The sequence below is a fragment of the Schistocerca americana genome, chromosome 7 (assembly GCF_021461395.2).
Source record: "Schistocerca americana isolate TAMUIC-IGC-003095 chromosome 7, iqSchAmer2.1, whole genome shotgun sequence".
NCBI lineage: Eukaryota > Metazoa > Arthropoda > Insecta > Orthoptera > Acrididae > Schistocerca > Schistocerca americana.
This window is the reverse complement of record NC_060125.1, coordinates 377,048,362-377,061,608: the sequence shown is the minus strand read 5'-3', so window position 1 is coordinate 377,061,608 and position 13,247 is coordinate 377,048,362. Positions and strand designations below refer to the sequence as shown.

General features: G+C 42.8%; 1 protein-coding gene across 1 annotated transcript in view; it reads right to left on the bottom strand.

Annotated features, from left to right (window-relative positions):
• LOC124622953 overlaps positions 1-13,247 on the bottom strand; it is a 46,879-nt gene that overhangs the window by 13,192 nt on the left and 20,440 nt on the right. Inside the window, exon 4 of the mRNA XM_047148743.1 lies at positions 4,129-4,523. Coding sequence (XP_047004699.1) covers positions 4,129-4,523 — 395 coding nt within the window. The remainder of the gene's footprint in view (positions 1-4,128; positions 4,524-13,247) is intronic.

The following is a 13,247-nucleotide window of genomic DNA, read 5'->3' as shown; positions in this document are numbered from 1 at the left end:
AAGGCATATATTGGTCTTGTGTTTACCTGGTTTTAGCTGACTTTCTCTGATATGATGCGCTTCTGGGATAATGTGCTGTACTCCTAGGAGATGTTAAATTTGTGCTATTTATACGATGTTAAGCAAATGTGTTGAACTATGCATTTGGCATCCTGCACAGTACACAGCAAAATGATGTTAATGGCCTAAGAAATAAGAGCATATCTCATAATTTTGTATCAGCAGACATCTAATGTTTTAAAAAAAAATTCGAATTTTTACTATGTCTCTTACTATTTGCATATTCCTGCTTTTGGCATTGTACTCCATAATGGCGTGAAAGCAGAAATTTGAATTGTAAACAAGAAATATACGAAAATATAGCAAAAAATGTAACCCCTATTTTTCCCCTTAGGAAGCTATGCGTCTCTGCAATGTCAATTTTTTTCTCTCCTCTGTGGATGTGCAGTTGCGTCAGCCAGGGGACACTCAATGTGGAGCCAGGGTAGTCTTTCTCCAGCAGAGCGGGAAAGTAATTTATTGGTTGGTCTTAAGAAACTAGAAAAGAATGCGAGTCAGGCTGGCAGTTTCTCACAGTTGTACACGTGCAAAGCAGTCCATTGGCTGCAGTACTGCATTAAACTTTTCTTATGAGGGCACTGTACCAGTTTTACAAATACAGATTGCGGCAAATGAAAGTGCCCCGCAGAATAGAGCCCTAGGGTGCAAAGAAACACAGCAGTGGAAAGGAAATACAGTACTAATGTGACTATAGCAGATGTTGAAAGTGACTACCATTCACGTCGCGGCACTTTTTGGCCCTGGTTGCAAGTTGCTGACTGCTGGAATCGCTGCAGTCCCTTCTGAAATGTTCTGCTGCAGTTCTTGAAGACTGTGACCGTTGTTGCGATGTACACACAAAGTAATCGCACAGTGACCTGGGTGGCCAGCTAGGACAACGACCAGACTCACGTCTGCTAACAACTCTCTCAAGCGTGAAAGTTGTGTAAATGTGCTCCAAGATTCGGCCAGCTGTATGGGCAGTTGCTGCATCCTGTTGGAAGTAACTGTGGTGTGTGGTAATATGCATACCTTCATGACCAGGCGAATCCACTCGTCCGGGCCACTTTTGCTTGCCCCACCCTGTATAATCTCACTGGACAACGCTTAGCGTAGGCCGGCCGCCGTGGCCGAGCGGTTCTAGGCGCTTCAGTCTGGAACCGCGCGACCGATACGGTCGCAGGTTCGAATCCTGCCTCGGGCATGGATGTGTATGATGTCCTCAGGTTAGTTAGGTTTAAGTCGTTCTAAGTTCTAGGGGACTGATGACCTCAGATGGTAAGTCCCGTAGTGCTCAGAGCCACTTGAACCATTTGAGCTTAGCGTAGCCTTCCGATTCGCGAAACTGGTTTAACATGGATTTTGCTGGGAACAGAGAGGAGGTAGCAAATTTTAGAGCACTTACATTTCGGCTTCACTTCAGATTTGTCTGCTCTTCATTGTAGACTTTGGATTGGGACGAGAAATCTGCCTTTTGCTGCTGTTCAGCTGACAATCCTGCACGCAGTGTTCGACTCTGCAACTCTCAATGACCGTGAGAACTAGCAAGCAAGGGTGCCTATATCTGGAGCAAGTCCCCACTACCTCTCTCCTAGCTCTCAGGGAAAGGAAAATATGCAGTCCGACAATTTTCTTTCAAGAAAACGATTGAAAAATTGGTATTACGCACTAGTTTAACAGGGCTGGAACTGGATCTTTTTAACACTGCTTAAAGTCGCCATTTATCTTCCACAATATTAAAAGTATTCCATGCCCCGAGGTTTTGCCCCCCCCCCCCCCCCTCCCCACTCCGACAATCGTATGGGCATGAGATCCCTTCCCTGCGGCACAGGAGATCCAGGAATGCGAGTTTTTAGGTGTTTGTAGGATATGGTTTTCACTTAATTAGAGTCTGCAAGTTTCTTTTAAATTTTGATAAGCAGCCGAGGGCTCACCAGTGACCACTTTATGTTAACTACACGAGGGCTCACCAGTGACGAATTTATGACAAGTGCATGAGTTTTCCATATGCCTTTCTGGTACGATCAGAGCAATCACTGTGCACCCATCTGTGGCTATGTCTCCTCGCAAATGAGTTCTGACATGACAATCATTTCCTTTCCACCTAATTGGTTCAAATGGCTCTAAGCACTATGGGACTTAACTTCTAAGGTCATCAGTCCCCTAGAACTTAGAACTACTTAAACCTAACTAACCTAAGGACATCACACACATCCATGCCCGAGGCAGGATTAGAACCTGCGACCGTAGCGGTCACGCGGGTCCAGACTGTAGCGCCTAGAACCGCTCGGCCACCACGGCCGGCCTCTCCACCTAATTCTCGAGAACTTTGTCAGCAATATACCTGTCGTTAGTTTGGAGCTGTTCTGTATTTATGATACACAGTTTTCCTTTCACTGTGATTCTTTGACCACGATAATGTGCTGTATGTACTCAGAGAGAATATTTTAATAAGATCGGGTCAATTTGGACCGATATTTCATTTTAATAAGTAGAAAATCCCTTTCCCAACTGTTAAATTTTAGTGCTCTTTGAAAGAACCAACACCCAGGACTCACTAGGGCTACGCTATTCATACTGTTGTTCCATTGGGCATCATATTCATCTCAGTATGTGAGTCCATGGTGAATGACCTGCCACTCAGTCAGTCCATGCGATTCAGATAACTGCGATTGTCAAAAGGTATGTGAAGATCAGTTGGCGTCTTTCAGCTGCAGAAGCCAGGCAGCAGTAACAGCAGATCCACCCTAGGTTTTTGACGGTTTCCTTGGCTGTAAGGCACATGCAGGAACTTTTCCCAAAGTCCATCAAATATTCCTATTTAGGAGATGGTGAACCAAAATTGTGACGAAACCTTTGCACTGTTACGAAAAAGATATTAAATAAAGTAATCTACATCTACGTACGTACTCTGCATGCCACCGTACGGTGCGTGGCAGAAGGTATCTCGTACCACCAACAGTCAATACCTAAGCATGGGCCCTAATCTCTCATACCTTAGCTTCGTGGTCTTTACACGAAACGTATGTTGGTGGAATTAGAATCGTTCTTCAGCCAGCTTCAAATTTTCTGAGTAGTACTCCTTGTAAAGAGCGTCATCTTCTCTGCAGGAATTCCCATTTGAGTTTCTCAAGCATTTGCAAAATACTTGCGTTTTGATCAAACCTACAAGTACCAAATCTAGCAGCCCGCCTCTGAATTGTTTCAATGTCTTTCTTTAATCCAAACTGCTGGGAATTCCAAGCACTCGAGCAGTAATCAAGAACGGGTCGTACGAGTGTCCCACATGCGGTCTCCTATACGGACGAACCACACTTACTTAAAATTTCCACAATAAACCGAAGTTGACTCTTAGCCTTCCCTACTACCACCCTTACGTGCTTGTTGAATTTCATATCGCTTTGCAGCGTTGCGTCGACATATTCAATCAGCGTGACTTCGTCAAACAGTACGATACTAATGCTGTGTTCAAGCATCATGGGATTTTTGTTCTATCCCTCTGCATTAACTTACATTTTTTTCTGCAGTTGCTGGCCCGAGTGGCCGTGCGGCTTAGGCGCTACAGTTTGGAACCGAGCGACCGCTACGGTCGCAGGTTCGAATCCTGCCTCGGGCATGGATGTGTGTGATGTCCTTAGGTTAGTTAGGTTTAATTAGTTCTCAGTTCTAGGTGACTGGTGACCTCAGAAGTTAAGTCGCATAGTGCTCAGAGCCATTTCAACCATTTTTTTTCTACAGTTAGAGCCACCTGCCATTCATCACACCAACTACAAATTTTGTCAAAAGTCATCTTGCATCCTCCTACTGTCACTCAACGACGACACTCTCCCATACACTGCAGCAACGTCAGCAAGCAGTCGCTTAATGCTGCTCAACCTGTCTGCCACGTCATTTATGTGTACAGGGAAAAAGAGTTTGTGCTATCACAGTTCCTGGGAAACTCCTGATGATACCATTGTATATGATCCGTCGAGGAAGAGGGATTGGGGTCTGTTGGCTTAAGAAGTCTTTGGTTCGCAGGATAATGAGTATAACATATAGCTGAACAGGGAAAAAAAATCGTACTCAAAGATCAGGAAAGGGCGTTACCTGGGAACTTCGACCACATCCTGGACGACCTGCTTGACAGCATATGCATGGACGCCCAAAGAGCCCTCGTCCACGAAGAGCTGGCGCAGCCCAAGGAAGGCCAACGGCGACAGCTGGTTCAGGGGGTTACCCCTTAGATCGAGCTGGACGAGCGACGGCATCTGCGAGAAGACGTCGTCGCCCACGGAGGTGACGGCACAGTGCGACAGGTTGAGCGTGGTGATGCCCTCCGCCCTCAGGAAGGGCCCAGCCGTGGGCAGCGACAGTGGGTTGCTCGACAGGTCCAGCTCCAGCAGGCTGGCTGGGAACGCGTCCACCGGCACAGAAGTCAGCCAGTTGTCCGACAGCACAAGTTGGTGGAGCCGCGCCAGCCCGTGGAATGCGCCATCTGAAACCTGCATCATCTCGTCATACTTAACTGGTCTGTCACGCTACATAATAAGCAAGCGTGGCAAATGAAGGGTTCATTCTCAAATGAAGGGCAAGTCCTGACCACATGTAATGAGTCATGAAAGGATGGCAACAGCATGACTATACGCAAATGTTACAAGTATCAGGTACAGTAGGATGACATTGACGTACTAGACATGACTGTACGAACGGCGTTCAATAAGTAATGCAACACAATTTTTTTTTTCAGAAAGCAAATTGGTTTTATTCATGATTCCAATACACCATATTATTCTCCACATTCTGACTTGTGCGAGGCCTTGCGGTGTTATGGACAAGAAGTTCGTTTGCATTTTTTTGGCGACGAACACGTTGAAGACGGTTCTTCAATTTACCGATGGTAACACAGCTGTGTGCGGCCGATCGGCACGCGGCAGATTGGAAGCGTTTGCGCAACTCGTTGCGATAGTGACAGATTCCTCGCCCAACGACTGACCGTGCTTTTGTTCACTACCAGGTCTATGCACACATTTTACAAGCACCTGTTAATATCTGCGATGCCCTGGTTTTCCACCAAAAGAAACTCGATGACAGCTCCCTGCTTGGAACACACCTCCGTTACAAACATTTTGAAGGCTATGGACAGCGACACCACCTGTCGGAACTTCTTGGAACTGTAGGATTTGAAGCGGGAATTACTCCCGCCGGAGGTTCGAGTCCTCCCTCGGGCATTGGTGTGTGTGCTGTCCTTCGCGTAAGTTAGTTTAAATAGTATGTAAGTCTAGCGACCGATGACCTCAGCAGTTTGGTCCCATAGGAATTCACACACATTTGAACATTTGAAGCGGGAATATTCTACGATACCCCACAACAAATTCCCCATTTTTTCCAGCGAAACTGGTCGACAAAAAGCATTGCATTATTTATGGAACACCTCTCGTACAATATTATTAGAACCAAAATATTAATAAAGAAAATAAATTGTGTGTATCAGTCAATTATCATTGTGAATATTTCGCGAATGAAGTAGTTTGGATCACCTACTAAAAGCCATTAAGTGATTAAGACTGTTTTATTTACAAAAATCAAAATACATTAACATAGGATTTCCTCAGGGTAGCATCTTGGGACCAATGCTGTTCGTGATATACATCAATGACTTCCCAAATAGTGTCAATCATCGAAAATATATCTTCGATTCTAACAGCAATACTGTATTCACAGACAGAACTGGAAAACTTCTTCTAGTGAAAGCAAATGAATCGTCAAATGTATTTACAGTTGGTCAATCTCTGTATCTGAATGGTAATGTCCTGTCTGACTGACGGACTGACTCATCATAGCCCAGTCCAAACCGCTTGCGGTAGAAACCTGAAATTTAGAGTAGGTGTGGATCTTATACTATAGGCGTCATTTAGAAAGGGATTTTTCGAAATTCCAAGCAAGGGAGTGAAACAAGGGAAGAAGGTGCTATTTTTAAATGTCGCTATTAAGGAAATTTTGAAGCTAAAACTACGATAATTGGTATATGTTTTCTTGGTCAGAAATAAAGAAACTCGTGTTTCAGCATTTTTGGAAATATAATCCTGTAGGGGTGAAATCATTTTTTGAAGATATGTCATTATTAAAGAACTACTGAGGTATTTTTAAAGCTACATCCATGAACATTGTTATTTGACTTCTCTGTTACAGATGAAAAAATCCTTGTTTCAGTGTTTTTGGAAATTGAACACCTAAGGGGGTGAAATATGGTCTGAAATTTTATGCGAAAATATTTTATTATAAAAGCATTTTAAAGCTAAATCTAGAACATTTAAATTCGGCTTCTCAATTAGAAATTAAAAATACATGTGTCAACTACTCTGGGGGTGAAACGAGAGATGAAAGCTTTTATCAAAATATTTCGTTGTGCAAGCACTTTTGAAGCTAAATCTATGAAAATTTGTGTTTGGTTTCTCTGCTTGAAACGAAACATACGCAAGTCACTGTTTTTGGAAACTCAACCGCTAAGGGTGTGAAATAGAGTGTGAAACGTTTTATGAAAATATTTCATTGCGAAAGCATTTTTAAAACAAAATCTTTGAAAATTGGTGTTTGGCGTCTCGATTAGAGATGAAAACACAAGTGTTCCACTGTCTTCCAAAATTCAACCCCAATGGGGTGAAAGAGGGTCAGACTGATTCACTGACTCTTGATCGCCCAGCCTAAACCGCTAAGGATAGAAACTGAAGTTTGGAGAAGGTGTGGACCTTATACTGTAGGCATCGTTCAATAATTAATTGTCTGAAATTCCACTCCTAAGGGTGTGAAATGTGGGATGAAAAGCTTTTTGCAAGTATGTCGCTGTTTGAAATATCTGTTTCATGTCACATCACATTTTCGAACTATAATTTTCTTTTCTTTTCTGGAAACCTTTAGTTCAGTGGATAATACTAACATCTTACCATCTTTCTGAGCTCCAAACCTCACTCGTCATGGAGGTGTGTTTATTCACATTTTCGGAGTAGCAAATGGAAGTTGCAGTAAGCAAAATATTGTTGTCAATATCCTGACGTCAGCTGATAATGTATGTAGCGTTACATCATGGTGTGTAGTGTTTGCAGTGATCGGCATTAAGAATCGAACGGACCGAGTCTGATTAGCTTCGTACATTAGTTAATTAACTTCTTCGTGAAACAGCATTTTACTAGGGATGAAACGAATGAGGTTGCGCTGTTTTAAACGGACTGGGTTAGTATCATTTAGTAAAATACAACTGCCGTATGACATTGTTGGCTGGCATACCCCACAGGGTGAGTTCAGCCGCCTGTCGGAAAGGGTGTTCTTCCTCAGCGCACATTGGCCCCTTTCCCTGGGGATACGTGAGAGTTGTGTCGCATGTCTACTGGGATAGTGTAGACGAGTGTACTGGATAGTGTATAGCATAGTGTTATGTTTGTGCGGTGTAATGATTAAAGAAGGGGTAGGGTGAAAACCCAGTGCCGTCGCATATCCTACTCCTCTCGAATATTCTCTGCCCCGTGATGACTGGGTGTTGTGTGATGTCCATAGGTTAGTTAGGTTTAAGTAGTTCTAAGTTCTAGGGAACTGATGACCATAGATGTTAAGTCCCATAATGCTCAGAGGCATTTCCTCTCGAATAACAACAAGGAGGCTGCCGGACCTAACAGCTGCATCCTATGGCTGGATCACCATAAACAGTTTCACAAGGCCTCACTTCATGTGACACTGCAAAAAGATTTGAAATTTAACCCTGGGTACTGGCGCTAAGACTGTTGACGAGGAACTTTTCGCCGTCAGCTCTCCTCCCCTTGCCGGCCAAATACTGGAGTGAAAATTTCATTGGACTCGCCTTATCTCCGAGTCCTGCGCTGTCGCACAATCACGCGTTAGTGGCCTTGGCTACGGGGGCTGGTATCTTGTTACTACATTATATTGCGATCAAGATCATTAAAATATGTAATATATGTATTTTTATTCTACTGCCGCTATTCGAGTAAGTTCTGTGGCACAGCTTTCGTCGTGTCTTGAGATTTAAGACAGACTTGACATATGTCTGGATATGGTTAGCAATGGGACGTAGTCTTCACCTCTAAGAATCTTTCACACTCCTGTCATTCATAAGTGCCGAGGAGCATGAGAATAGATATTTGGATATTTCTGCGTCACTCAAAGGGATGAAACAGGTGGTATAACCTCACCTGTGTCCCCAGCCTGAAGTCGTTCGGTTATTTATGGCATATGAACTGAAATTGACTCTCCTCTTGTAGGTGAAATGTTGACGATGAAAATTGGTACTAGCTCTGGAATTCAAACTAGCAACTATCGGGTCGTGTCCGCATGCGTTGCCAATCTTGTCTGTAGTCTATAGTCTGTAGTCCAAAATTTTCCTACTGGAGCCTATTCTCTAACGACCCATTCGACGTCGGGATGTGTAACCGCCGCCTTCCTCAAACTTACGTTATGCACTTGTCGCGGAAGCTGGTGGAAGTGTGCCACAAACAATTCTTTCTTTCCTGTTCTACGCTGGCTAGTTATGAAGTTTTAATGATCACCTCACAAAAATCGAGTTCCTATCATTAGAGCGGATGATGAAGTTAATCATTTTGTACATATTCACCCTTCAATGAGACACATTTGTCAAAGATGGATGACTTGGCAGAATCTGAATTTTGGCTGTGCAGCCGGGCGCTGTGACAGAGCGGTTCTAGGCGCTTCAGTGCGGAACCGCGGGACTGCTACGGTCGTAGGTTCGAATCCCTGCCTCGGACATTGATGTGTGTGATGTCCTTAGGTTAGTTAGGTTTAAGTAGTTCCAAGGCTAGGGGACTGATGACCTCAGATGTTAAATCCCATATTGCTTAGAGCCATTTGAACTATTTTTTCGTCTGTGCAGGAAAATAATCTTACTTTTATTCTGGAAATGCCTGCCAAGACATGGTTGCTTCATCCCAGGAAAGAAGTAGAAGTAACTGGGAGCCACGTCAAGAGAAAAAGGAGCTGAAGAAAAATTTTATAGCCCAAATATGCAGCATGTGTGACTACGTTCCATGCGAATAAGCTGGGGCGTTTTTGTGGAGCAGAAGGGCACCCTTGGACAGCTTCCCACGATGCTCCGCCCTGACAGCCTCTCACAATCTCGTTATTAGTTTACAATAGTACGCTCCTGTGACGATTTGTCCCTTAAGATCATATTCTGTCGGCAATCACAAAAATTACCCAGCAGATACACCGACCGATTGGTCTGCTCCTTTGTCTCAGGATCAGACTGATACACCCCCAGTACTGTTCCATGGTGATTAGTCCGCTGGCGATGTCAACTTGACTGGTCTGACGCAGCTACAACATTTCTGCTGCTACCTTGGTTCGCTGGGCCTTTTGAATGGGTGTGAGAAGTAGCGGCCCCCAGCGGGCGGTGACTTACATCTTCTTCTGAATATCCAGCAAGATGTTGAAAATTGCTCCACCACTCCATTTTCAGTTTCTACACTACCGAGACGGTTGTGATAAGCTGGTCTTCGACCACCGAGGCATCCACTTCTCTTGCGATTCTCTGTTCTTGACAGATGAATGATTCAGCACTTCGTTCTTCATCATTCAGAGTTGTTTGACCACAATGGAAGTCTCCGCCACGTAACCGCTGTGTCATGTAATGGTGCATTGTTGTCGTACACTTACACCTACTCAGCATGGACTGTTGCAGCGTTGTTCTCCTTGAAATCCACAAAACAGATCACCACACGATACTCATCTTTAACGATGGGCTGCACCATCTTGTTCTGCCTCCTTTAGCAGTGTGCTACGGTACTGTGCCGCGAGGGTTTTAATGTGTACCTGCAAAAAATTAATTACGCAAGTTTATTTTTGACTATTTATGACAAACCTTCGTTTATACTCATGCAAAGAGAAATTCAGCAGAGCAAAAAAAAGGAGTAGGTTCATTCACAATACAATCATTACAATGTAACTCCACTTTTAATGCGTACTGTTTTACTACTCTTACTTTACAGCTACAATTGTGGTATATGTTGGCCTTGCTACATGATGAAAACGAAAGAGACATACATAAGCAAATAACAGTTTGATTTTTCTCCATAAACTGCCTCAGAATCTATACAGAAACTGATTTTAGTTTCTTACAGAAACTGCAAGTATATCTATTTTCTGATTCTAGGGATCGCACTGAGATATTAAGTTTAAATATTTCCGTAGCTGATAAATTGATGGAATCCTGCATACATTCCTAATGGATGACACGTTTAAGCAAGTACCGGGGCATGCTGAAAAGTAATCCCTCAGAATTTTTCACGTGAAAAGTCTTATAGCTCTTTAAATAACAGAAACATTATTCACAGTCTCCATTTTTATTCTTCGTGTCTACATATTTGCAGCCTTCTGCCGCAGGAGGGTTCCGAATTGTAGCGAATAACCTGCCGGTATGTAACGTAATCGAGTTTCGAATTCGAAGAGTTCGTCCACACATGGAGTAGCTTCTCCTTCAGCGTGACAATGCCAAACCACATACGAGTGCTGTGACGTCTGCAGCAATCTGACCCCTTGAGTTCCCTGTCTTTGATCTTCCTCCTTATAGTCCCGACTTGCCGCCATCTGACTTTCATCAGTTTCCAAAGCTTAAATAACACTTTCGAGTACTTCCCTTTGATAGTGATGAAGCGGTGCAAGCGGAGGGGAAGTTGTGGCTCCGTCGACAAAGTCAAACATTCTCCAGTCACGGTATCAACAAACTGGTCTCTCGTTGGGAGAAGTGTGTTCGTCACCAGGATGACTATGTTGAGAAATAAATATGTAGAGTTAAAGATTAAAGGTGCAAATGTTAATAACGCTTTTGAATTAAAAAGCATTAAGAGTATTCATATAAGAAATTCGGAAGGATTGCTTTTCAGGACGTCGTCGTATATATTACATAACCACGCATGTTTATTTGCAAATGCGTGTTACATCAAGTGTAGCCCACGGAAGTCTGATAAAAGCACTATTGTTCTTAATATTCATGAAAAATTTCGTAGGATCGGTGTAATGTCAACATTGTTTGCTTAGTTTTGCAATTGTATCAGAAAGTATATTCTTTGAAGGACTAAGGAAATGCAGAAATGAGCAGTATTTCTTTTAATACAGTAATATTGAAGTTAGCGCCAATAATAAAGAGAAAAAACCTCAAAGTGTCTCGTTTCAACATTAGTTGTAAATTCTGGAGTATATCATATCCTTTTAATATCTAGGTCTAGTAATGACATGTACACTTGAACTCAGAAGAATTTAATTTGTTGGGAGAAAGTGCAGTGCATGTGTAAAGTAACCTAGTTAGAAGACGCTAGGGCTACTAATTGAGCGTACTGCTGCTAGACTCTTGGAGTCGAACAAAGCCAGAGACGGGCTTCTACGATCGTAACTATTGGGAAGACTGCTACAATTGTGATGTCTCGATATTTATACATCAGTAGAGATTGCAATAACCTCAGAATCATCTCATGCAACATGTGGAATATAATCTGCTACCTGATCGAAGATTTACGATGGGTCCTGTGGCTACTGAATTTCTTCATGTCGACGCGTCACGGAAATGCTAGGGTACTGAAAACTGCGTGCAAGGTGGGTACCGAAAATGTTTTTCAACCATCGCAAAGTGGAAATAATGTCAAGCGGATGAGCATCTCTGAACTGATATCGAATATATGAAGATGATTTCTTTTACGACATTGTTACAGGTGACGAGACGCTGATATGACAACAATGGCTTGTGGACCACGAGGATCTAAAAACCACAGTTGTCAATTGGTTCACTTTCCATATGGGGAACCTCTATGCATATGGGTTGCTGAGAATAGTGCAGTTGTACAAGGAGCTGAATGGTGAGAATGTGGAAAAGTGTAGCAGGTTGGTGAGGATCTGAAATTCCCAACAAAGCTAATCCTCAATATAATGAGAACGACGGGCAGCAATTTTTTTTATTTTTTTTTTATCAGTCTTGTGAGTGGTTTGATGCTGCCCGCCACGAATTCCTCTCCTGTGCCAACCTCTTCATCTCAGAGGAGTACTTGCAACCTAAGTCCTCAATTATTTCGTGCAGTTTTTACTCTCTACAGTTCCCTCTAGTACCATGGAAGTCTTTCCCTCATGGCTTAACAGATGTCCTATCCTCCTAACCATTCTCCTTATCAGTGTTTTCCACATATTCCATTCCTTTCAGATTCTGCTTAAAACCTCCTCATTCCTTACCTTTTCAGTCCACCTAATTTTCAACATTCGTCTGTAGCACCACATCTCAAATGCTTCGATTCTCTTCTGCTCCAGTTTTCCCACAACCCATGTTTCACTATCATACAATGCCGTACTCCACACGTACATTCTTAGAAATTTCTTCCTCAAATTAAGGCTTATATTTGATACTAGTAGACTTCTCTTGGCCAGGAATACCCTTTTTGCCATTGCTTGTCTGCTTTTGATGTCCTCCTTGCTCCGGCCCGTCATTTTTTTTTATTTTTTTTATTTTTTATTTTTTTCCTGCCTGGGTAGCAGAATTCCTTAACTTCATCTACTTTGTGACCATCAATCCTGACGTTAAGTTTCTCGCTGTTATTTCTGCTGTATCTCATTACTTTCGTATTTCTTCCATTTACTCTCAGTCCATATTCTCTACTCATTACATTTTTCATCCCGTTCAGCAGATCGTGCAACTCTTATTCACTTCATTCAGGATAGCAATGTCATCGGCGAATCTTATCATTAATATCGTTTCACCTTGAATTTTAATTCCACTCCTGGAACTGCTTCTTCGATGTACAGATTGAACAGTAGCGGAGAAGACTGCATTCCTGTCTTACACCCTTTTTAAACCGAGCACTTTGTTCTTGGTCGTCCACTCTTATTATTCTCTCTTGGCTCTCGTACATACTGTATATTACCCGTCTCTCCCTATATCTTACCCATATTTTTCCAAGAATTTCGAACATCTTGCACCATTTTACATTGTCGAAGGCTTTTTCCAGATCGACAATCCTGTGAAAGCGTCTTGATTTTTCTTTAGTCTTGCTTCCATTATCAACCGCAACGTTAGAATTGCCTCTCTAGAGCCTTTACCTTTTCCAAACCCAAACTTATCGTCATCTAGCACATCCTCAATTTTCTTTTCCATTCTTCTGTACATTATTCTTGTCAGCAACTTGGATGCATGAGCTGTTAAGCTGATTGTGCGATAATTCTCGTACTTG